Here is a 27,394-nt window from a genome sequence, read left to right as displayed (position 1 = left end):
TGGTTCCTTGAAATTCCTTACAATTCTAGAATCTTATAGGAGACTTAAGAAACCTAGTCTTCCTCATCCTGCTCATCCATTTATCCATCCGGACAGTACCAATTGGGATAACTATCTTAAACACCTCAGACACCAATCACATTGTTTTCTTTCTTTCTTTTTTTTTTTTTTTTTTTTGTACTCATAAGTTTTCAAGTCTATATGAAGGGCTGTGCCAAAATAGAGTTAATGCCCTAGTGATTAATGCTATCCATGTACTAAATTAGGTTGCCAAATTTAATGATTATTATTTTCAATTATAAATAAATTATTATTTTCAATATGGTATAGAACCATATATCAATACAGTATGCATACAATACTATACTACAATGTTACAATTTTTTTTTCCTTTTAAGTTCTTCCTTTCCACTCTGAAACTTCAAAATCTCATTTCAGAGCAGGAAAAGAGGATGACAAAACCTTAAATATGTATGTTCTTTGTTAACTTATCAGAGAAGAAAAACAACTTTTTTTCTCTTTTTATTTTTATGTTCTGCTGGCACTCCTGAGAACAATGTTTCCTGAGACTGATACCTAAAGACAGAACGGGTCCTGCAACCAAGAAATTTTGCTATCCCACCTCTAAGCAGACAGAAAGTCTTTTTTTTTTTTTTTTTTTTGGTCAGGAGTCACAATAACACACTGGAGAAAAGTATTTTAGTTTTTTTTTTTTTTTTAAGATTTTATTTATTTATTTGACAGACAGAGATCACAAGTAGGCAGAGAGAGAAGAGGAAGCAGGCTCCCTGCTGAGCAGAGAGCCCGATGTGGGGCTCAGTCCCAGGACCCTGGGATCATGACCTGAGCTGAAAGCAGAGGCTTTAACCCACTGAGCCACCCAGGTGCCCCATTTTTTTTTTTTTTAAACCATGAACCTACATTCCATGTGACTGGGTTTGGCAGGTGGGATGCAGAGGAGGGACTGAGGTTCTATGTTCCAGTCCAAAAATGAAATGTTGCTAGTGCAATCCAAACACAAAAAATTAGAAATAGGCCTAAAGTGTACTTTAATTCACACATTTAACAAATGGAGTTTCTAAATAATTGGCTGGGCATTAGCGAAATACAAGCATTGATTATTCAGAGCCTCTGTTCACATGTTGATTATTGTGGGGGTGGGGATGACAGTGAACAATAGTATTAACCAAGTTATACTTGGTTATGTAGACTAAAGTTAGGAAAGTGACAAATAAAGTGATATATATAGAATTTTGTCAAGCCTTTCACCCTTGGAAATCTTTAGCCCCAGAGATTTACAAGTATTTTTTATAGCTTTATTTTAAATAATAGTGCTTTTTGTTACAGAAAAATTTTTGTGAATGCACAATATTTAGTCTACCATTAAATCATTTAGTTTTATAGCGTACCTAAAATCACTGATCTAAGTGATTAATTATGTTCTACTTGGTAGCTCCCTGTGTATTATTTCCTTACAATTTTATCATCAGAATTTTAAATGGTAGAAGACTAGAGTATGGTTTCAGGTTCTTGCCTGTGGTTCCTGTGAAATCTTAAAAGGGTCTTTGTAATCAATTAGTCCTCATCCTTTACTGCATTCTGGGCAAGGACTAATTTGCTCTCTCAAGACCTATGTGAACATCTATCTGAGTGTTAATATATTCTACCCACCTGTTTCTGGCAAGAAGCATAAAATTCCTGTAAGCTCATACAAAGAGACTGCGGAATTCTTTGCAAGTATATCTGAAAGGAGCTGTCAATTCCATTACCTTCTTTTTTTTAATTTAATTAATATTTTTTAATTTCTTTTCAGTGTACCAGAATCCATTACCTTCTTAACGCGGAGTTGCCCATAATTAACATCAGCCACTATGACCCAAATCCTGAGGAGTCAGCTCGTTACTAATTCACCTTACTCTGCAGAGAGGATGTTCCAGAATTTGAAGTGGCCAGTTCTTACATGGGCACTAATCATTCTGGGTATTATTTCTGTGCAGAGATGACTAATGCCAAATTTAGAAACTCAGATATGCAAGATAAGGTATTTTACTATTGCCATGTCCCTTCTTCTATGAAATAGATTAAAAGGAAGAAAAAAAATGAGTAGCAGGAAAAATTCTAGTCTCATCGTTTCCTAAAAGCATCAAAGAATTAAGTCATTAATCAAATGGAAGGACACAAAAAAATCAATGTTTAATAAGTCCCTACTATTTAGCAGGCAGAATCCCAACTAGTTTACATATATTAAATTCATTATGTGCTTAAAGACACATAGCTGGTAAAAGGAAGATCTGTGATACCTTGAATTCAGCTTTACCTTATTCCAAAGCCCATACTCTTTGATTTTCAGTTTTCAAAAAAGTTCTATCTACCTATAATTTTTCTTATCAAAATACAATATATACTTTGTGTAGAGAAACTGGATAAAGTCAAAGATCTTGACAGAGAAAGAGAAAAAGCCAACCATACCCTACCATTATATGATACCACTGTTAACACTGTAGGGTCTTTTATTTCAGCCTTTCGTTCTGTATGTGAATATATCCATAAACATTTTCTCTCTTTCATAAATATTTTTGCAATATAATTTTAAAGCTACATAAAGTTCTATCATTTGCATATAAATAACCTGCCATTATTTGTCATTCAGATTATTCCAGTTTTCTCAGTCATACATAAAGCCAAATATATAAAATTAAATTATATTTTTATACAAATTCTTTATTGGTTCCTTGGGGTAGATTTCTATATTTAACCTAATTATTACTGGCAACAGAACTGCTATGCCAAGAAGAATCTTTTTTCTTCTTCTTCTTTTAAGATGGCATCAAGCTTACCTCTCTAAAGTTTCCTTCAACCTCACCAATGCTCTGCACTGCTGTTCTTTTTTCATTTTGCAAGGAAGGCAAGAAAGTCATTTATTTTAGCCACATACATACAAACCTATGAGAAATCCACTGGCCTATTGTACTTCATACCTGATGGAGCTTTCATCTTTTAAATTATAAATCCATGGCTTGTAGGCACACATGCTGGAGCATCTCTCCCCACGGTGAATGATTATAGAGTGTGTCTTTTGATGAACAACTAGAATTGCCAATTAACAAATATAAATGAGTAGATGTGCCTGAAAACAAAATGGTCAGTCTTGGGATCCAGTGAAGGATGCACCACTGAGGAAATTTAAGTGAAGAATGCATGATCAACTAGCTAGGAAGACATTTGGTATTGGTATAGATGGACTCTGAAGTTTCTTTCCATCCTAGGATTCTGTGATGCTCTTTTCTATTTCTAGAGATTACTGACTTTGTCTCTACCTCACCAACAGCCATCTTTTTATACAAGTAGAGTGACTCTGACTTCCGTCTTTGCCAGCAATCTGTTCAAAGTAACAGCACTGTAAATTGTGCTTTGAAGCAGTATGCATATCATATATATTGTATATATACATCATATATAATACATATATATACACATATATGTATATATACATGTTTATATATCAATGCTATATCTAGAAAACTAGCAGCAACATGAGCTCCTAAGTCTCAATTTTAAAATTATACATACATATACCTTTCCAAACTTATGTCTATAATTATAGCTAAAGGCATAAAAGAAACTATAGGTATGCTCACATATGTTCAGAAATTTTGGGGGATATATAAAATATTATTCATAGTAGTTATCTTTAGGGAGTGAAAATTGGCAAAAGAGAGGTAGATCTCTGAATTTAGCAGCTTGAAAGTTGTACTTCATCACCACGAGGAGAGAAATTTCCTTCTCAACTTTGATCTCAAGCTTTGTTTAGTTGACACTAAAACAACAATGATGTAGACAAGTTTTGCAACAGAAAAAAATCAGGGAACGTGTTTGAATAACAGCCTGTGCCAGAAATCAGTGTTGTAACAGACATAGCTCACTGTTTGGGATGTTGGCATTAAAACATTTTTATGAATTTATTAATGGTGGGTATTAATACAACAATAATTTTATTCTGCTCATCAAATACATGGAAAGTCAAAGACTTAATTCGAGTCCGCTTCAGGTGCTCTAATTTAAAATACAAAGGAAAAAAATCCATAATTTTAATTACGAGTAGATAATGCTAATAATTTTTTAGTTTGCACATAAACAAGCCATATTATCTAGGAAAAAAATTTTAATTAAAATTTATTCTACGAAAGCAATGCTATGCTGATGGTAGAGGGGTAGAGACATGCCTGTGAAGGTGCTGTGTCACCTAGAACTCCAAAATGAAGGAAATGATTATCCTCTGAAAATCTGAAATCAATCATAAGACATCAGAGGTCAGGTTGAGAACTCACCCCTAAAAACAGTCCAATATAATTATACCCTGATTGAAAGGATTAACATTTTGAATAATAAAATGTATCAGAATATAGGCTGAACTGCAATGGCCATGCTGGTTGACCCAACCAAAGCCGTTAAAAGAGGGCGCCGTCCCAAAGCTGCCAAATGAAGTGCGGGGTCCAGCAGAGCCAGGACACACTCAAATTCTCATCTCGGTCCTGCCCTGATTCCTTGTTTCCCCCAATATTCTAGCTTCCTACTGCATGGACTCGCAGAGAAGGGTTTATTTCTCTGAGATATATTATAGTTTTTGTTTTATACATCACTTTCTTGTAAGAGTTGACTTGAACGATATTGAATATTTCTTTAATTGAAAGCTCAAATGTTCTGATTATGTCTAATCTCTAGGAACAGAAGCTGTTTTGTTGTCACGAGCATTCCAAAATCTGAAAAAGAAAATCTACGATGTTTTTGAGCCATGAAGGCTGAAGGCACACTCAATCTGTGAGATGCCATTCTGCCTTCCCCGTGTGGCATGGGTCACCTTGTACCATGTTAGCCTTTTGGTCTAACTTTTAGAATTTTTATTTATTTATCATTATCAGGAAAAAACCCTTCAATTAGAAGATTATGTTAAAGTGGCAATGTGACTGAGGAGGAGCACATTCCAATTTGAAGACTCAGTAATTTCTCAAAACGAAGAATGGTCTGATTAAGTCCGATTTCTACAAACAGAATTTACTTTCCAAAAGAACTGTTTAAAGTTGGACAGTCTCTTATTATGAAAAGTGAAATAATCACCTTTTCTTCTTAATTAGTAACTGATTAGGCTGCATATAGTAGATGTACAGAATAAGATAAAAATTGACGAGGTAAACATTTCTCAAGGTATATCAAGAGTCTGTTTATATGACCCAACATCTTGTAGTGCCTACGTCATAAGCTGGTGAAGAGGGAGAAAGAAATAATACATGAAAATGGTTCAGAATACTAACTGGCATACTGTAGACATTCAATAATTGTCAGGTATAAAATAAAATAAAATACTATTTTGTAAAATAAAATACTATTATGTAAAATAAGGAAATTGAAATCCAAACGTGCCAAATTTGCATAAATGTGTATGTGCCATATATAAGCCAGCAAAGATGCTGCAAAGATACAGCAAAAGACCTGACAGGATTCACACCAAACTGTCAGCAAATGATTCCTTTGAGGTATGGAGTAATATGGAGCAGGTGAGATGTCAGGGGTAGATGAAGGGGGACTTTTGTTTTTCTTTGTATAATAGGTCTACATTTCTGGAAGTTTTATAGTGAGAAATCATATGTTTAACTTCTAAAAAGAAAATAATGTTTTTAAAGGAATACCAAAAGATCCATTGGTAGGTGTGATGAAATTACTGTAAAAATCTTCATTCATAATAACTGGGCATGTTCCGTGGTATGTCCATATAGGATAGTTTGGGGGTGAATTGGATCCAACATATATAGCCAGGCTCAGGGAAGTTGTTTGAATGAATGTTTGGGAAACCACTTATAGCGACTTAGTCAAATTATCTAACCCCTATAAGCTATAGTGTTCTTATCTGTAAAATGAAGAGAATAATAGCTATGTATAAAAATCTAGCTCAGTGTTTAATCGCTTTAAAATGAGTTATTCAGATTTTATTTTTAATGCTTAGGCTGAGATATTTGAAACATATGTTTGAAAATTTAACCTTTTTTGTGAATTCTATAAATACAATTTACATTGGGCTCAATTTGGATCAATGTGTTTCAACCACATAATCCGGGAAGTCCCAGCCTAGTGCTGTACAACTGATATCACTACTGAAAAACAGAATAATAGAGCTCCTGTTAGAAGAACAGCAACTTGAAGGTGTTGTTCAAATGGATACAAGATGGTGTCAGATTCCCAGTATCCTAGTTCTATGAGTTATCTAAGATCCAAGCTTATCCAGAACAGAATTTCTCAGGGAACAAAATGCTACCAGTTGCAAGCCTGTAAAACTCGGGATCATGAACACTATCGAGCTCCACTACTGCATTCTCAGCCTTCAACTGATCTGGGCAGAGAATCGTTCACCAGCAGCTTTTGTGGAGTGGGAAGAAATATTTATGAAGATCCTGAAGACAGTGGCAAAAAACAAAGGGTACAGTTGCTGGGGACCAAGTGATTTTGGATATGTTCATCTACATCTTTTCTTTTTTTTTTAAAGATTTTATTTATTTATTTGACAGACAGAGATCACAAGTAGGCAGAGAGGCAGGCAGAGAGAGAGGGGGAAGCAGGTTTCCTACTGAGCAGAAAGCCCGATGCAGGGCTCGATCCCAGGAACCTGAGCCGAAGGCAGAGGCTTTAACCCACTGAACCACCCAGGCTCCCCTGTTCATTCACATCTTAAGTGTTCCTAAGACAGAGATTGTCTTTAGATCCTTTTCCTCCCCAAAATAGTAAATAAATATACAATTTAACATGTTTAACATTTTGAAAATCTGGAAGAGCAGATACATACATTTAATCTTGGGTGTCAATATGTGCATCAAGATATTCTAAAGTGTGAGAAGTAATCGTACAATCATGATCTAGAGCTCAGATTTGACTTCAACCTTGCTCATCCCCCTTACTGTGTAGGTAGTTTGAGCATTAATGATAGTCTGCAATGCTTTATCTATAAAAGAGATATTACAATTATATTTAGTTAAGAGTATTATAAGGTTTTGGGGCGCCTGGGTGGCTCAGTGGGTTAAAGCCTCTGCCTTCGGCTCAGGTCATGGTCTCAGGGTCCTGGGATCGAGCCCCGCATCGGGCTCTCTGCTCAGCAGGGAGCCTGCTTCCCCCTCTCTCTCTGCCTGCCTCTCTGCCTACTTGTGATCTCTCTCTCTCTCTGTCAAATAAATAAATAAAATCTTTAAAAAAAAAGAGTATTATAAGGTTTTAGTGGGATAATGCATATATAGTGTTTAACTAACATAGCGTTTTTCCCATAGAAAGCTTTCATTGTAAGAAGCCTCAGTTTGCAGACTTTTTAGGCTCAACCAAAAATTTGGTTCCACAGATCTTTAATCTAGGCTCCTATACACTGCAGAATGCTCAGCTCATAGAATCTGCTTCATAAATGCGAAATCTAAAATCTAAATCAAGATTTCCAGTTGTAATGAAGCTAGGCAAAGCCCATGATTTTTTTTTTTTTTTTAACCTTTGTATAGAAACATGGTCTCTGTGGAACAGGTAATGGCATGGGAGGTGCCATGATAATCAAGTAGAGGAAATGCTTAAACTTGAGTCAGCCCCCAAACCACACTGCCCATCTGTGGCTAATTGTCATAATACCTCTTATTGACATAATACCTCTTATTGCCATTGTCCTTACTATTTCTGAATGCCCACGTAATAGTTGATTTTCTTAGATAATTTCACTGAACTTCTACAATGCCTTAATAGAGTTGCTTTTATCCCTATATTAACAAGAAAGCTGAGTCCTACAGTGGTTATATAATGTCCTCAATGCCAGACAGTGGGGAGTGAAGAAAGAGGGACACTGAAAGCCAGGTAGGTCTCCTGTCAGGGAAGGTGGGCTAAGAGTCTCCACAGGGAGGGGGTACAGGGACTTGGCAACCTGCTGGGCCCTGATGGATTGTATCTTGACTTGCTCTAGACTTGACTGGGATCTCTCCATGTAGCTTCAAACCCATGAAGGCTCCACCAGACCAGAAGCCTGCCCCTTGAGTAGTGACGAATAACATTTAAAGAAGAACAAAAGGAATATCCTTCCAAGAAAAACAACAAAAAAGTAACACGTTTTCAGGGACCCCCGAGACTCTAGCCATAAATCCCAGTTTCAGAGTTAGTATTAGAAAACAAACAAACAAAACACCCTAAAGTCTTAACATGTGACAAATCTGTTTAAATATAAAGTTATTAACTACAAAATAAAAGGTTAAACGTATGGTTTTTTTGTGCTGCCATGGAAATGAACATAATCAGTCTTAAAAAATCTCATAAGATTTGTGGTCTCTCAAGGTCAGGCAGCATGGTTGTGCAACTTGACTGGAATGGGAGAGAATTCTTTTTGGTGAGGAAGTGTTCTTCAAGTATGTACCAATAATTCAACATACATTCCTAGGTACAGGACGGGAGTCCATCAGGTTTTGGAAATGTCACTGATTTTAAGTTAGGTATAAACTCTCTGAATTGTGTCTCTGTTCCTAGCAAAATGACATTACTACCTTTGTGTGTACTACTGCCGATTCTTGAGTCCCTGTGTAAGGAAACCTGTTTCAACAAGATTTTTGTCAGATTTAATAAGCATAAATGTGTGTAATAACAAAAGAAACCATTATTAGGAGTCGGTTTCCTCATCTCCTTGATGTCTTTATCCCTAATATTAAGCCCATCATTATCAGCACTTTTAAGTCCTTGTCTAGGACGCTGTCAAAAATTTCCTCAGCTATACCTGTTCGTCTCACCACTGGGACATCTGATCTTTGCTATGTTATTGTGGACCTGCTGACATGTTAGTTCGTAATCTTTCTTTGGCCAAATTATATTCCCATTTTCCCTTTTCCACTATCTCGTGAACTTATCAAGGAAGGTACTTTCTACTTTACAGTTTCTCAATTATATACCTAAGGGTTTTTCTTAGATTTTTGTCTAACTAAAAAAAAAAAAAAATCGGTAAATGATAAAACAGCAAAAATATTACTGAAACTATCTAGTTATGAAAAAAACAATTGAATTATAGAACAAGTGATAGAAATCTCCTAGCCTATTCTAAAGTATATCCAAAACAATTGTGAAGTTAATTTAATGAAATTATTTTTTGAGGGAACTTAAAATAACTTTTATTTTTATTACAAAGTCAGCAAGCCATTTCATATAGGGGCAAAATATAGAAAAGATCAGTAAAAGAAAGAACCAAAAACCAAGTACAAATCTACCACTCATAAAAACTGTGGCATTCTGATTTATGTTCTGCTAGTATTATATACATATTCGTCTGAGGGAATATGTGTTTGTATCTCGTCCTGGGAATTGGCTAGAAAACTTTTTTAAAGCGAGAGTTGAGGAACTGGGTGGAATATTTGAATGTTTTAATAAGTAAGTAAGAAAGGATGAGTAACTAGCTTGAGATTGTTTATTCTATTAGATATATTACACAGCTGCTGTGCAAACAATTGCCAAAAACATGGAAATCAGAACATAGTATTCCATAGTAGTTTTCATAATGGCACTGTATTACCTAAAGATTAGTAATCTGACATTATACAGAACTGACTGGAACCAGAATGTGGCATCAACAGGTAGTGTATACTTCCTGTGAAACTACTCTTTGACATTTTCAACAGTGATTGTCCGGGAAGGCAAACTAGAGAAGGTGCATTAGACCCCTCAATTCCTGATTTTGATTCCTTAGGGACTGCCTCTGTCTTAGGCAAATTTGAAATTTCTTTCAAAGAAAAATTCATGAAAAGAATTTTCACAGATATACTGATATAACAATAAAACTTTTTGAATATTTTGTAAAAGAGCAATGTAAAATTATTACTAAACAGTAAAACCCAGGTTTTGACAGAGATTATTTACATTTATCAGAAAAAATATTTTGGATATCATGAGATATTTAGAAAACTTAGAGTAGGATTTCACAAGCAATGCTGAAAGTCTTATTCTTAAGAACATTTGTAAAAGGAACCTTTGCATAGATGAAAACTATTGGGAACATGGAATAAAAAGACTGACTTTTTTTTTTAACTTTTTTTTAAAATTTATTTATTTGACAGAGATCACAAGTAGGCAGAGAGAGAGGAGGGAGCAGGCTCCCTGCTGAGCAGAGAGCCTGATGTGGGGCTAGATCCCAGGACCCTGGGATCATGACCTGAGCCGAAGGCAGAGGCTTTAACCCACTGAGCCACCCAGGTTCCCCAAAAGACTGACTTTTTTAAGTAGTCATTTTGTAGTATATTACCAAGGTCTGGAGATAGGTCTGGCACATAGCAGGCATGCAATAAATCACTGATTATTGAATTAACCTCTATCTAAAACAAACCCCTTGGATGCATCCTGAGGACTTCTTTTCTTCGTCCATTAGTACTCTAGGGGGTTCTGAGCTGTCACAGATCTATATGCAGACTGGAATGAGGGGGAAAGTACAGTACATGAAGTCAGGTAAGAGTTCAAGTTGTGATTTTGTTCACTAGTTAGCTGTGTGACCTTGGCCTGCTAAGCCACAATGATCTCATTTGCAAAACGTGGATGAAAATACTTCCTCTTTCCCACTTTGACTTTAGACTCGAATGATGACAATTATTAAGACACTCTGAACAGAAAAGTAGTGAACACATATTGGACAGACTTTGCACAAGAGGCCTGACATCTCTTTCCAATTTCATTATAAATTTCCTATGTATATCTCTGCATTTGTTTATCATATCATCAAATTTCCTTATGTCTAAATTCAAAACAAAAATGCTTACATACTGGGAAAATCTGCCTCCTCCCCAAACATTCTGATCATTACCTTAAATTGGCCTCCTGTACCAAATGCATGCCTGCAAATTTTCTTTTCTAGTATTTTCCCTCCCACAAACTTTACTGTATATGGTGCTATTTATGCTGTTAATACGGGGGTCTGGCAACAGGAGCTGTTTCTCCCCCCTCTTCAATCTCTTTCAAGTTGCCTTTTTTACAACTGCATCTCTCAGACCTCTAAGAGCAGTGATTGTAACATCACAAATAAGAGTGAAGGGAATTCTTCATGAACATATAAATGGAGATGAGAGACAATGATGAAATCATGTGTATGTAAATTAGTCAGTGTTAAGACTGTCTCCCAGCAGGTCTATGCAATGTTGTGTCAACGATATACACATCCATCTCACAGGAAAAGAAGGGAGGCTTAATTCCTGCAAGTCTCTAGAAAGGTTTGTGCCTGGCTCAGGTGTTTCTTGGGAAGGAGTTCCGAGGGCAGGCCCAAAGCTTGGGAATGCCAGACAATCTAGAAGAATAATCTGTGGACAACTAAGAGAAATAAACATGAAATGTGGGGTCATGCATAATACAGAGGAGGCTAACTCAGTGCCCACAGCACAGGGCAGAAAAGAACACAAAAATCACAATGAAGTCATATTCCACTTTGGTTCTCTAACTTCTCTACATGGGGATCTGAGGAGGAGACAGAAGAACTGCATCTGTTCAGTGTTTATAAGAAAACTGCCAAGTCTACATAAAAACAAATCTGTTGCTTCCCAGTTACGCTGAAGCTGGGGGTTTTAGCACCTAAAAGAGTTGGGTAAAATGGGGTAAATGGGTCTCACTGGCAGGGAAATATACCTGTCTCAATTTCTTCTCTAAAGTCCCATGGCTAATGTTCTTACTTTCTTCCTGGAGACCTTCAGTGAAGCACAAAGTTGTAACACATAACATCTGTACTGGCATAAATTCTCCTGTAGCTACTGATGCTTCACATAGAAGATATAACAAACAGTCAATTTAGCAGTTTGCTGCTGCTATTGTTGGGGTTTCTGTTTGCTGTTTAAAAATGTATTTATTAATATACCTTAATCACACACAGCAAGACCTGACTGAGGGAGACAGAGTTTTATTACGTCTATGATATTTTCATTATGAAAAACAGATAAGTCTGGAAAGTGTCCTTAGTTGAAAATAACCAGATTCCCTCCCCCTCCCCCCATGGAGTTCTTCAACGCACTTGGCTTGATGTACTACAAATAATAAAAGGCAAATGAGTGCAAGAGATTTGAAAGCCTTAAACAGACAAACTCCTTGCCTTTTTAATTTTGTTATTTTCAGCACCTGTAGTAAATGCTTAATAAGTACATTTTTGAATAACTTATAACCCATGTGCATTTAGACAGTGAAACATGAATACAATAATAAAATAATTTGCATTATACATGGTGCATGAATACACACACAAATGCACATGTGCGTACACGTATATAGACCTACACACATAGAGATGTGCGTGTGTGTGTGTGTGTGTAATTTGCTTTCAACATCTGAACATTCCAAGTAGGAAGAAAATAGATCCTTGAGATAGAAAACCAAAGTCCTTAGGTAGACCAACTTTAAAGATCTTGAGATAGGTTTCTTTTCTTAGAGTGATATCCTGGGACCCTGATGTAGATAACACTAAAAATTCTGAACACAGGACATGATCTCTGAAGACTGGCTTTTTACACTTACATATGCTAAGATTACTTTATGCTGTGGAATTTACTATCTCCTGAGTGTTCCAAATGCAGAGGAACTAGGGAAAGACCTCTGGTTATTTCTTTTTAGTGCAAAGCCCTAGTAGACAGAATCCTTTATGTAGAAAATCCTTGCTGTCCTCTGGGTTGACTGAGACCACTGTTGCAACTTTCCTCCACCCCAGGCCAGTGGAAAATGCTGTTGCTTTGTGGTTAGTTTCTTCAAAGGATTTAGGAAGGAATTATTTCCTCCCACCAGTTCATTGTACAAATAAACTGAGGTTCACAGAGGCCAAGTGACTTGCCCCAGAACTCATGGCCAGTAAATAAGTTTTTCCGTTTAAGTACATCCGGAATAACCAGGAGTCTCAGACCCCGTATTAGTCTCATTGTCCCACTCTTAAGGTAATGTTTACCAGCGACACAGAAAACAATTGCAGATTGAGGACTGAGGGGGGAAGGGTAGGAAGTGGTCATTAGCAAATCCCTGGGCCCGGGGATCACCTGCTCGCTGGGATCACAAGAGTGAAACAAGCTATTCCTAAGGCCGAGTGGGCCATTGTTTTCAGAACCAGCTGTGGAGAATCAGCTTAACAGTGGCCTTGGAACAGCTGCGGCTGCGGCACCAATGGGCGGGGGCGGTAGTGGTGGAAGAGTGAGCTAGGAAGGATCCTTGGCAGAGACCCGGCCTCGCCACCCCTTGGCAGACCAGGAAGTATTTCTGCTTAAGTGCAAAGGACCGAGCCACCTTTTGAACCGAAAGTGTGAACGGCACACAGCAGGCCCCAGATGAGCTTGGTGACTGCAAACCCTCGGTGGGCAGGCTGCCCGGAAGGCAGCTAAATGGTCAGAGTCTGAAGCACCGAGTCGGCGCTATCGAAAGTACACAGAGCAAAACAGGCTCTGCTGTCTTGGCAAACCCTGACCGAGCAAAGTCCGGGGTAAACAAGCCTCCAGACGCGCGCCCCCGGCGCGCTTCCCTACTCCGTATTTCCCACGCGCCCTGCACTCAGCTCTGCAGCCTCAGCCGCCCTCTCTCTGCGGGCCCATCTGCCCATCGCCCCACCTTTCGGCCGGGCCCTCATTCCCACAGCTGGCGCACCACACTCACCATCTCTTGCCTGAGGAAGTGCATCTTGGTTTCCAGCCTCTCCAGGGCGCTGCAGTGGCTACGACGGGGGGAGCCAGAGGTTGGAGAGGACGAAGAGGAGGACGACAAGGAGGGAGGGAAGCTGCAGCTGCTGTTGCTACTACTGCAGCCGCCGCCGCCGCCGCCGCTCCCCCCGCAGGGGTCCCCGTCCCTTTCCAGGGGAACCGGCTCCTCCCCACGGAGCGAGCGCACTAGGCTCTCGGGTACTTTGCGCCCCAGCTTCAGCTCTATGTCTCTGAGGTCTGGCAGCGGGCCGTCTTCCATGACTTTTCAAGAACGAGGATAATGGTAATGAAACGCAGCGGATGAGAGGCAGCAGCCGCCTCCAAGGCTGCGGCGAAATGAGCGGACCCCTCCCGGCGCCTGGGTCTCTATCCTCGGCGGATGGAGTGCACCGTCCGCTCCATAACCGCTTTGCGCTGTTCTCAACCCTGAAATCCGCACAGGTCGAAGCGGGTCGCAGCCGCAGTTTCCTGGGGGCAATGGCTCCTCCGACACTTACTAAGATTTTAGAGATCGCTTCATCCTCTTCCTTTTTGGCTACCCCACCGCCAAACTGAGTTAATTGATATTGCAGAGAGGAGAAAATCCAAGTGTTATAAACCAAAAGAAAGGAGGGGGAAATGAAGTCTATTTTGGCTTTATGGGGGGAAAATTCACATTATAAAACTGTCCGTTCACATCTCTGCATCATTCACTGATTGCCCATCTGGTACCACGCGACACAAAGTAATGATGTGGCCACACTCCAGGGTCGTTTCATTTTCCAGCCATATGTCTCCAAGCTTTCGGAATATCCTGGATTGTCAGAAATAATCCCTGGTCAGTGATAGAGGAGGTCGGTCGTGTGCATGGACGCATAAAAGAGATGGTTAGTTTAGCAGGAGTTGCACGGCTTCCTTGTTGTAGCAGAAATGCCCTTCTTTTCATTTAGGCAGTTTGATCCAAGTCATTGTGTTCCTCCGAGCCTGGAAACTTTAAACTCCGCTGGCAGGTGGACCAAACCAGGGCCAACCCTTGTACCGTATTTCACAGGAAATAAGAGCAGCAGCAATTTTCCCACCGGGTTGCCAGCAGCTGTTTCAGGAACTGCTTTAGTTGGAGGTACCTAATACTGGTGTTAGGAGTCTCAGTTTTCCTGGCGAAATTGTCCGATGATAGCCACAACCTTTAAAACAGTTAACAAAAGTCGGAAGAAGAAGATTGACTTTAAAGGTAGTCTCATTCCCCACCGCCTATCTTCCTATAGAGCAGAAGTCTAGACTTAGAAGCCTTTCCTACTTTTACACTAGTGAAAAATGAAACTATTTCACCAAAAGTTCAGTAGGAATGTACAGAATGAATTCTTACCAAATGTTGCAGTAATTCGCTGCAAGAAGTGAAGAATTATATAGCCAGAACAATTTATATGACTGAGGTAGGAGTGGATTATAAAGGGGGGAAATTGCTGAGCTACTTTTAATTATGGAAAAAAAAATTGAATGGAGCTAGCTGGTAAAAAAGTTGTCTTTGATAATTTGTCAATATATTTTTAACTATTTAGAGGATCGTTAAAGCATAAAATCTATTTCTGAGATACTTCTACCAAGTAAGTTACTAGGAGCTACATGGATTATAGATTATAGATTTAACTCAACATTGAGTTTGTGTTAATAATCTTCAAGAAGAGGATATTGTTTTCAATTCAGTAAACTCTAATTTTGGAGTTCCATTGGAATGTTTGAAAATATGGGCTCCTCTATTTTAGGCAAATAAATATTTGTGTTCTTGATATTCATGGGCTCCATTTCTCATACATCACTCAGCTTTTATGCCCAGCACATAGACAGATACATCTCAGAGTCTATTCTTAGTATAGCCTCATCTAGGAATTATAAGAATAGGGAACATAGGCCTTCAGAATGAAATAGTTCATGTCCGGGAGAAAATTGCTAAAGTTCCATTATCAACATGCCAGAAATTTGTGTATTATTTCTCATTCTTAGAACTCAATGAAGAAAACAGTTGTAAATGAAGTGGGCCATTTTAAAGTTGAAAGAACCATTTATAGAATCAAAGGAGAATAATGTTAAATCTCCACTCACTGATAAAACATCCTTTGTCTTAAATTTGGAAAACCACAAACTCATTGGATAAGAATTGCTCTGTGGCACAAAATCATGGAAGGCTTGCGTTTCAGTCAAGAGCAGGTCGTGTGTATGTGTGTGTGTGTGTGTGTGTGTGTGTGTGTTAAACCCTTACAAAGTTCAGCACAGGGCTGGCTGAGAAGGTGAGCTCACAAACACAAGAGTGTATTGTCAAATTAGTAGTATCAATATCCAAAAAGGGAATACCTATTTTGCTGTGAGTCACAGACAGTACAATTAGTACTTGATACAGAAGTTGATGAATCAACAATGTAAGTTTTTTTTGTTGTTGTTTTTTGTTTGTTTTTGTTTTGTTTTGTTTTTCATGTTGAATGTCTTCAGAGAAAACTCCCCGGAAAAGAAAAATACGGCCCAAATGCGTTAGAGTCAGCTTACATGGCTTCTTAGATTCAAGATAACCTAGCATGCCCTTAAGGATCTGGGTGGTCAGCTCTTTGTTCTCAGTAGCTCCAAGACAGGAGGGTAGGAGAAAAATTGAAAACATTAATTTGGAGAGTTAGAGCCAGATACTGGAGGAACTAGAAGAACTGAAACTTTGGTAAGGACTGACAAACTATGACAGTCAGCAAGATCCAGTTCACAGATAGATTAAAAACCCTCAAAGATGAAGAACACGGCCAGAATCTGATAACTCACAAAGGTATGCTAGAGTTTTCTTGTGATTTATAAAACATAAATAGTTTCCTTAGTCACCCTGTTTTTTTGATTCTTGCTTACAAAATAAATCTGGTCTCAATAAGAAAAAGACCTGTATGTAAAATTAACACTTTGTGCCAGTGCAATATAAAACAAATGCAAAAATTTTAAGAAAAGCTGTTATGCTGAGCCTTTCAAAATTTCTCAATGACTTATGTCATTTTAAAGTAGAGACATTTGGGGACACCTGTGTGGCTCCGTTGGTTAAGCTTCTGCCTTCGACTCAGGTCATGATCTCAGGGTCTTGGGATTGAGCCTGCCTACCTCCCCACCCCCTCGGCCTTCTCATGGTATTTCTCTCTCTCCCTCAAATAAATAAATTAATTAAATATTTTTAACAAGTAAAGTAGAGACATTTTGAATGCCAAAATGTTAAATTTCTTATAGATTGTCTTAACTGTGTCATAAATGCTTTATATGGTCTTGTCTCAGGACATTCCTTACCCAAAATGTTAAAAAAAATAAGAGTCTTATTTTGTTTTTTTTAGCTTTGGGTCCTGAGAATACTTCTCTTATCATTAAAAAAAAAAAAGTGTGAGAGGTTTAACCACTTGCTAACCTTGTATGTTAGCCTTTTATGTTAATTACACATCTTGATTTGGGAAATTTGCTGTCAAGAACTTGCAGTAGTGGGTCTAAGATGGGGGTCTGGGGAGAGGGGGAGGTCATCACAAATAAGAAAGAGGAAGAACAGAGACAAATAGGGAAAAAATCTTCTGGATAACCTTTTCCCGTTTCCCCAGGTCTCATTCTTAACAGCATTTGCTCCCTGCTCCTACCCTTCTTGTCCATCTCCAATCACCTCCTGTTTCCCCAAGGCTAACATATCGAAAAGTACAATTATAAAAATAGTTCTTATATTATTTGCTTGTGCTCTACATTTTTAGATCCAGACCACTTTATTACTGTGAACTGGATTTGCCCTTTATTTTCTACTTAGAATGCCTAAGAGATCTAAGAGTGAGTGTTAAAAGATGGAGAGTAAGAGACTGATTTTCCTTCCCAGCTGGACTGTGTTCACAGAAAAGGAAAGAGAGCCTCTTACTTATCATTACAAAACAAAACAAAACAAGAAAGAAACATAGTGGCTAATTATACAGGAACATTGCTGGACTCAGATGACAGGTTTGAAAAGAATGCTTCGGCCGCAGAAACAGAACGACGTGGCGCACGACTTCACACATTCCACCCTTCGAGCGCTTCCTGGTATGAGACACGGTACTTTCAGCAAAAGTAGACTCAGCAAGACTCTGTATGGTGTGAGTCATGCCACTCCTTAATCTGCTGCTGGCATTGTGGTTAAAAGAAGAAAAGCCTTCCACCTTCTCTCTGGCCCTGTTTGAAAGTTTGCAGCATTCCCAAGTCCGACTGGCAGAGGGTTCAAGCACGAAGGCAGAGTCTCTCACCTGAGACTCCACTTCCCACAGTGCAGGATAATAGCAAGCCGCTCACAGCCTCAAATTACGCTTAAGAATTTTAGGAAGTAACTATTTCATGGCTCTCAGATTCTTTGAATTTGTGTTTTAAATGTGTAGAGCTGCTGCTCCTATAAATGTTTGTGTTCAGCTGATGAACCGCTTGAAAAGGAAGATGTCATCACAAAACTAAAGAATGTTGATCCTGTCCATACAGAGTGGAATTATAGATCTGCTAAAGCTGTGAAGACTTTACCCTGCTTTTTTAGAGTCATTTGATTCACCTATAATTTTGTAGCGGGGTTGGGTCTGTTTTACTAAATAAAATCATCTAGTTTGTTACCAACCTGAGCAACTTTTACATGGGTACGCTGTGTATATTGCCCTATCTATCATCTATCTATCACCCATCCATCCATCTGTCTATCTATCCATCTATCTATCTATCATCATTTATCCATCTATCATCCAAATGTCTCTCCCTGAGGAGTACAGATACTTTAACTACTACTCTGATTGAAATCTAATTAATATTTATAATCACGGCTAAACACTTCCCTGGGAGATTTAGTAGACAATACTAAAAGTAGGTCACCAGCATTTAAGTCTGCCTTATCCCCTCTTCACAATCCCTGTCAAATCTCTCTGTCTTCATTATTTGTAATAGAGTCCTTTATTTGCTTTATCGCTTTTCTGAATTCCTACTGAAAGGTGCAGAGCAGGGCCCAGAAAAACACTCTCTTAGGTGAAGCCAACCTTGCTCAGTTCCCCTGTAGCCATTCCAGTTTTGCTTATCAAATGGACTTACAGGCTATTTCAGTGGTGTGCTGGTGAATGTTTGCAACTGGCTCTTGAAAACATAAAAGTAACTTCTCTGTAGCTTTTGATGGTTTTCCTGGTGTAAATTATCCCACTATGCCTGCTCTCAAGCTTCCAGTATGAGTTGGGAAAGGATGGGCGCTAGAACGACATTATAATAGTATTTCCACCATATAGATACACTAGACATAAGTAGCCTCAAGAGCACAGAGTGCAGTAAAATGTAGTCAAACAACTAGGAAGTGATGCATTTTGATAATTTATTGCCTTTGTTTTAGCATAAGTTGCCTAATTTAAAATGTATATAGTGTAATTTTAAAAATAATGACTGTGTCTAGCAATCAACTTGCAAAATTCCTAAAAATTAAACAATCTGCTCCTGCAAGCTGGTAGGGGATGCTTCCAGTGCATGTCTGGTTCACAAAATCCGGGAGGATGATCATTAATGACAGTGAAGAAAGGAAACACAAAATTCAAAGTCAGGAAAAGCACTGCAGTTTAGAGTCTGCAGGTTGGGCAAAGTGATGCCTGGGGAAATGAGTTCCAAAGTCGGAAGGAGGAAGATTACGGAACCCATGAAAGTGTGTGTGGTCATTTCCTGGGGGCCGCCATAACAAAATACCAACTGAGTAACTTAATACAACAGAACTGCAGTTCTGGAGAGGAGAGGTCTAAAATCAAGATGTTGACAGGGCCATGCTCTCTCTAAAGCCTTAGGGCAGTATCCTAACTTATCCCTTCCAGCTTTTGTTGCCCGAGTATCCCTTGGTTTGTGGCAGCATAGTTCCAACCTCTGCCCGCATCCTCACATGGATGTCTTCGCTCTGGGTCTGAGTCCAGATATTCCTCTTCTCCTAAGGGCAGTAGTCATGTTATGGTAAGGGCCCACCCTACTCCAATCTATCCTAACTCCATTCCCAAACGAAGTCATATTCTGACAGAGCGAAGAGTTTGAATTTCAACACATTGTCTGCACAGGGACAATCCAACTCATAACTCTATGGACTGGTGTTTGGTCTTGGGGATCATTTCAGACATGAGTCTGTGAATAACAGAACTGGCGTCTTCTTTTTGGTTGTTATTCCTTTTATATTTGGCAGTGAGCTATCGAGGCAGCCTTAAAGGCTTAAAGCCACAAGGATGAAATAGACAACAGACTGTCTCAATCAGGCAACATGTATTAAAAATGAAAGCCTAGTTTATGCCTTCATTAATAATCACCTGTGAGTTAGATTATGATAGCTGTTAGCTTTTTAAAAGTACGTTTTTATAGGCTAGAAAACTTTGATCACAGAAACACCCTTATCCTGCAATCCAGTGGCATAGTCATGAACATAATTCATATAATCAATCTTTGATATCTTTCACCAAATATCCTGATGATTTCTAAAATTGAATTTGTGGGGGGCTCTAACAATACATGGTATAAACATTAAGATAAACATGAAAAGCACAAAGGAATATGCTATTTCTGTCTTGGTTTAGAGGTAATCTTATGAGTTTGCTTTGTAGAAGACTTGATAGATTTTATTTGAAGTATTAGTTTTTAGGCAGCATGGAAACCAAGCATATTGAACTATAACCCCAGCAAGGGTAGAGGAAAGCAAGTTGAAGACACACAGGGAAGATAATTCTTAAGAAGGTTAGAGAGAACTATGATTTTCCACAAGTGTTTTGACCTGTAGATGTAGCATATGCTGTAGGATTCCCACCTGAATATCATGGCTTTGTGATCAGTGCCCATTTCTGGTGATATCTTATGAGTAGCTCCTTTCCTGTCCATATTTTAGGTTTCTAGTTTCTCCTTATTCTTGGTGTTACAGGTGTAGAAGGAAAGGTTGAATTACCTTTCAGAAGCCTTGGAAGGCAGAGAACAAGGAATGAAAGTTTTTATATATATTTTTTTAATTTTAAAAAGAATCACAAAGATTCTATGTAAAGGCACACATGAATTACTTAGCATTATTTGGGCATTAAAACTCAAGAACTGCCCATATTAGAATTGCAGATCTGAGTCTTACAACTTAAGAGCATTACTGTACAGTTGAAAGTTAGCCTTCTTAAGCTACTAACTGGTGTTGCTGCATTGGGGAGAGACAATGAAAGAGAGAGGCTGAAGATGTGATTTTCTTTCAGGAGTAAGTATGATTCCATGAGAATACTTTTGTGACCATAATGAGACATATTGAGTATGTTCACCTTATATAAAAGATAAATACTATAATGATGTCCTCAAAATATTAAGGCAGATAGTTACTGATTATTATATCCATTTGATGAATCAACAAGATCCCTTTGAATCAGAAAAACACTTTTAAATCGGAACAACGCAAATCACAGTGATGAAATAAACTAGGGAAACTCGGAAAACGCTGGCTACAAGGGGAGCTATTATGTATTAAGCATTATTTTATGACAGACTTCTTTACATGTTTTATATCATTGAATCCTCATAACAGCCCAGAGAAACAAATGTTTCCAATCCTACTATCATAGGATTAATTTGTAACTCCCAGGGGTGAAGCTGCTTGCCTAATGCTCCACTGGCATCAAGTAGGAAAGCTGAGATTTGCCAGTTATATACATATATACACACATATATCTATTCATATAGTTTTATATGAATAGATATATGTGTGTATATATGTATAAGTGTGTGTATATATATATATATAGAGAGAGAGAGAGAGAGAGAGAGAGTTATATTTTGCCCGTAAAGTCCTGTTGTTTCCTACCTACAGATGGGCTATTAAGGGTTTTCACTGCAGAACATACATTTTTGATAAGCCAACACTGAGTTACTGCTTCTGAAGTTTGGGGAAATTCAATTGCAAATGAAGTAGTGATAAAAAATAAAACTTTTTTTTTTAAAGAAGATATATGCATTCATAGGGGATTCACTTACAATAAATCATTAATGGATGTTAGGATAGTTGAGAAGTCTAGTCCCATTCTCTGCCTTTGGTTTCCTGTGAGTTATCATGATCTCCCTGCCAGCATGGGGGCCAATACTTGAGACCGATTCTGGCCCCTGGTGGAGCGCCGATCTGAAAAGGAGTAGAAATTAATTCTTTGGTTTACAAGGTGATGGCCCTAAAAAACATAGTGGAAATGGGGGAGCAAAGCAATCATGAAAGGGTGCTGTATAAAGCTTATGCAATAATCAGGTCTGGTCAGAAAGGTTTATGACCTTTTGGTCAGTGAGACAGTTCCTTGCCAGTGCCAAGGACATGGCAAATTCACAGGGGAAAGAAAGCCCGACGCACTCCACCATTCCAGAAGATAAAAAGCAGCTGGGCTGAGACTGCAATTGCTCAACCTGGTCTCTCTTTTTCTGATTTTCCTATACCCAAGCACATGTGAGAGCTAGTTTTGTGGTAGCTCACCCACAGTTCCATAATGACCTTTGGCTCTGGTACTTCAAACATTTCAGTGTGTGTTTTAAGAACATTGCTAATTCTATTTAAATTTCATCATGTTCTATGAGAAACCCTTCATGTTTGTTTTGAGTTTGTGAGTCGATGCTGGCTCTGAGGGGTCAGTTGAAGAGACGTGATCCTAAATATCTGTGAGGTGATTGCATACCCAAACAGTGGTCACCCTGCTACATCAGCAACCAATTTCATTGGGCAGCCATGTGGAAATTTGGAGCAGAAACACCTCTTATTCTCATTCTCATTTTCTTGGTCCATTTTGGTTTTGTGCTAGTGATAATTTTGGGGACTAGTGGGATCCTGAAAAGATGAATTCTGATCATTTATATGCAGGTTGTTACAACTTCTTTGCAAGAAATATAGAAAGCAAAGTGTTCATTGACTAACTTACCTCAAATTTCAAAGGTTAAAGTGAGTTTAATATACTGTTAGAATACCTGTGAATTGGTAACGTTTTGGAGAGCCGTTGATGATGTTTTAAGATTAGGCATACATTAGACTCAGCAATTCATTTTCCAGGAATTTATCTCTAGAAAGGTAATCAGCAATATATAGAGAGATTTATTTATAATTATGTTTAATGCAAAATCCAAAGAGAAAACGACCAAGCAAGCAAAAGCTGCTCCATATAAGTCTGGCGATAAGGAATTAGTTAAATAAATTATGTTAGCCGTGCTTGGACAACTCCACAAACAATAAAGAGAGGTGATAGAAGAAGACTTAATGGAGAGGGTAATATTGCCAAGATATTGTTAACTGAAAAAAAATAAGCTAAAAAATGCAGGTTTCTGCAACATATGTATGTGTATATACACATATATGTATATACTTACACATACATATACGTGTGTGTGTATTTATATGTATATACACACATATATATACTAGTTATAAAATATATGTGTATAATTATCAAATGATGAAATTCCAAATTCTGTGGAATGAAATTGTGAGGGGTTTTAATTTAATGTCTATACATTTCTATTAACCTTAATTAATTATAAAATAACTCAGAATATTGCTTTTAAAATTTATTTTCAGTGCTTTCCATTTTATTCCTAACTGCTCATGCAAACTATTTATAATAAGTAGGGTCTTTTTAACCCTAAAGAAAGAAGTTAAGAATATCTTTGAAGGGGAATCCTGGGTGTTTTAAGAAGTAAAAATGTCATTTACTGAGTATGTCTATATCTTCATTATAGGGATTTTCTAAGGAGCCTTTGTGAATACTAAATATTAAAACCCTAACTCTATACAATGCCCATAATATTATCATTCTCTGGCTACCTTGTGGTAGGTTTGTGTTATTCTTCCCCCATAATGAAGTATGTGGCACATATAATTTTGGAATAACTCCTTTAAGTAGAGAGCAAAGACTAACTCTAGAGACGGGGCGGAATTATGGCCTGATGCAACGTGAAATAAAATAGTCAAAGCAAACTACATGTGACCTTTATGAAAAGAGTTCTCTATATTTTTCGTAAACAAGCTAGCAAAATTATCTTCCACAGCACTACCACTGAACTTTTTTTTTTTTTGACCTTTACTTTTCAATTTCAAATATATTAATTAGAAAAGAATTCAATACATGAATATTCAGGGACACTTTAGCCTGATTTGTGTTATGCCATGTTAGATGGCAAATAACTGGGTAGGGATATTGAGATAAAAATATAGTATTATGGGAAAGGATCAAAGCCACAGCGAGAGTGTAGGGACTCTGTTGAAAGCCTTGTGTAGGGAGAGATAGATGAGTCTCTGAGTATGTGTATCTGGGTGTGCGGGTGGGAGACAAGATTTAGAGGTGACGAATCATTAAATACAACTGCAGGTACTACCTTATTTTCCGTGTGGCCAACCGTGAATATACATGTCTTACACATAAAAAGCTTGCCAAAAAATCCCTTGGTGACTAAATCTTGATATCGCACTTTGTATAAAGGATTTTTTAACCCACAAGAAAATTGCATTGAGCCCTAACTCAGTGAACTTATATCCCTTGTTAATATTCATTTCTTAAGCATTATAAGAACAGCTTAAACTGGATTATTTTTGGTCCTACCACAGAGTTAATGCATTTCTTCAGCATGCCATCAACCCCAGACAGATTTTTTTCAGGCATTTGGGTCAGAGATTCAGTAAAAGAATAGTTTAGTTGATATATAACCTGGCATTACATCATTCTGAATTGTGTATGAATAGGGATTATAAAAAAAGGTTTGCTAGTTTGCTGGAATGTAGCCTCAGTTTTATAGAACTTAAGTTTCCTGGTGTAATAAAATATCTTTGCTTTGTATTATAGTACCATTCCTAATTATATAAGCGTACTTTGTTTAAAACAGTGTATAAAGGCCAAACCATATTTGGCTAAGAAGCCTGACGCTGCACATTATTTAAACAAGCATTTTTATATATAGCTATAGAAATAAGAAAAAGAAGACACAGAAAAAGATTAGATAAAGTCATATTTCACACTTTTGTTCCATTTCCTTCTGTCCAACCCCAAGGCTCCTTCCTACCTTACCCTTCAGTTCTCCAATTAACTTTCCAATGAGTTTCCCATGAACATTTGTTTCCAGTTCCACTCAGAATTATATTTTATTTGGTTCTGCTTCTATTTCAATGGCAAAGGAACACTATATGGAAATCTCAGGCTGTAAGTATTAATTTTAAGAATCCTTCCTCTGTTCCCTTTTGCTGTCGCTCTTCCAACTTTTTGCTGTCACTTTTTCCCCTCATTTTTGTCCCATTTCTCCTTCTTGACCTTTCTTTGCTGCTTCCCTTCCTCCTTTTTCTCTCTTACCTTCTTTTCCTCCAGTCTCTCTCTCTCTCTCTCTCTCTTTTTGTTTTAGAAGTGAGTGGTGTCCTTGTGCTGACTAAAGTAGATTTAATGCTGCTTCCTTTTAATAACGTTAGCTCGCACTCACCGAGGACTTCCTCTGCATGTCATCGCATCTTCACAACTCTGGGAGGTGGGTCCTCTCGTCATGCTCATATTACAATTTGTGGCTTAGCTAACTTCAGCAATTTTCCCATGGCCACACCGCTAGGAGTTGTGTTTTATCTCAAAATAAACATTCTTCTGTCTGACCCCAAAGTCCAGATGCTTAATCATTATCGAATGTTTTCTTCCCCTACTCCCCAATTAAATTCCCCCGTGATCAGGTCCTGTCCTTCTACTTGGCTCTAGCTCTTTTCAGATCTGCTGTAATCCAGAGAGCCTTACAGCCTTGTCACTCGGCATCACTTTCTGCCTCTTCTACCTATTCAGAGTCTTGTTCTTGTGTTTACTGAAGCTTTTAGAACAAATCAGTTAAATCGATCCTTTTTCTTTTATTTTTTATCATTTTATTATTTATAGTAAGGAAAATACTGACTCTTGGTTGACAAAAGAAAGCTCAACAAATCCTAGGATTTATTTTTTGGAAAATAAATCCTGTGTTCTCTTCAATTTTGTTATCTTCCAACCATCTGAAAGTGGACATGGGTAATCTTCCCCCAGTCTTCTGTAAGAGCTTAAAAAGAGCAGATAAACCACCTCTATATAGATCAGGTAAAAATGTATAACTCTACCTCTGATCTGCAATTTATAACTTAAGATTTAACAATCACCAAAATTCTAACAACCACCATTTTCTTTTATCCTCACAATGTGGTGGTAATTATGCCAGGAGTTTATGTGTCCTTTTAGTATTTTAGGAAACATAAGTACCTAAAGATGTTAAGTGACTTAATGAAAATAATAATTCAACATCTTAAGTACCTCCCTATGCTCTGAATAGAAACTTGAGTTTTGCTTATCTTCAATATAAGGTTCTTTTTATGACCTCTTGCTACATAAACTCACCATGTTTAAAATTAAATTTGACATTTTCCTCGAACTAGTCACTCTCTGTACTTCCTTATTTTAATTTATGGCACCACAACTTGTAAGGTCAACCTATCTCACTAGTTAGAAGTTTGGGAATATTTACTATGCCTCTATCTTTTTCACTTCTAAGTTCAGTTAATCATCAAACTCCACTGAGTTTTTCTTTTAATAAAAATATTTTCTATTTTGGTCATACTGCTATATTGTTCAGATTCATCATTCCATGTTTACATTATCACAATTGAATCTAAACTGATTTCCCTTCTTTATGTTTCCTTTCTCATCTGCCTTGCATGATATTCTAAGTAGTTTTCCTAAAAGTGCTTTTCATCATCTTAAGAACCAGAAATGGCTCCATTGCCTCCAGTCCTAATTCTAAACTATTTATTCTAACTTTTCACACAATGACCTCCACAGCATGAAAAATATTTTTCTAATTCAACATCATGTCCAGTGCCATCATAAAGCAAATTTCTTGTTCCAGTTAGAATGGCTTCCACATATTCTCACACACATACACACACTCACACACTGCCAATTTCAACCACTCTGCCTCTGCTGAGAATGTCTTTCTTGTCGAGAATTCCCTACTTTTTTTTTTATATATATCTGAGTATATTTTTTAATACCTAGAGCCTCCCCTCCTTCCTTTCAATTCACCTTCCCTTTCTACTTTCCTTCATCAAACATTGCTATTTCTGTGCTAAGTATCATGCTAGGACAAAAACAAGGGACACCTGTGAAAAAGACATAATCCTTGTGCTTAAGGAACTCATAGTCATGTGGATCTAGAATGTCTGCCATGTAACTTCATACAAGTGTTGCCCTGTGGTTGCTCCATTCTGTGAATTCACACTCCACTAACAATTGTCATCATTGTAATGATAATCAGGAAACCAAATCAGTAGTACCCCCATTGTGCAAAACAAAGTATCTGGCTTTGAAAATCTAAGAGAGTCATATATGATTCCAGATCGTTCCTGATCACTTACCTTTTATTTGGGAAAGCAGGTGATATACTAAAAATTTTGAAATTCAAACTTATACATAATAATTGACAAAATGTGACTCAAATTAAAAGTGATCAAAGGATGAGATGATGGGCTAGAAAATTCGGGAAGGGGTGTTTGGGTGGCTCAGTTGGTTGGGTGTCTGTCTTCAGTTTGGGTCATGATCCTGGGGTTCTGGGATGCAGCCCCACATTGTTGGACTCCCTGCCCAGTGGGGAGTCTGCTCTCCCTCTTTCTCTGCTCCTTCCCCAGTTGTGCTCACTCTCTCTCTCTCTCTGTCAAGTAAATAAATAAAAACTTTTTTAAAAAGTTTTTTTCTAAT

The 27,394-nt window shown here is 37.8% G+C and overlaps 1 protein-coding gene across 3 annotated transcripts in view; it reads right to left on the bottom strand.

Moving 5' to 3' along the window:
* LURAP1L (leucine rich adaptor protein 1 like) overlaps positions 1–25,240 on the bottom strand; it is a 61,703-nt gene extending 36,463 nt beyond the window's left edge. The window contains exons 1-3 of one of the 3 annotated variants that reach the window (XM_080819326.1): positions 25,119–25,214; positions 21,663–21,804; positions 13,642–14,848 (exon numbers count right to left, since the gene is read on the bottom strand). In XM_080819326.1, coding sequence (XP_080675452.1) covers positions 13,642–13,944 — 303 coding nt within the window. In that variant the 5' untranslated portion in view covers positions 13,945–14,848; positions 21,663–21,804; positions 25,119–25,214. Of the gene's footprint in view, positions 1–13,641; positions 14,849–21,662; positions 21,805–24,994 lie in introns of all 3 variants that reach the window. The other 2 variants (XM_080819325.1, XM_080819327.1) reach the window with 2 other exon arrangements.
* Positions 25,241–27,394: the final 2,154 nt, after the last annotated feature.

Source organism: Martes martes (genome assembly GCF_963455335.1).
Source record: "Martes martes genome assembly, chromosome: 12".
Taxonomy (NCBI): domain Eukaryota; kingdom Metazoa; phylum Chordata; class Mammalia; order Carnivora; family Mustelidae; genus Martes; species Martes martes.
The sequence above is the reverse complement of the archived record's forward strand: the minus strand, read 5'-3'. Positions and strand labels throughout refer to the sequence as shown.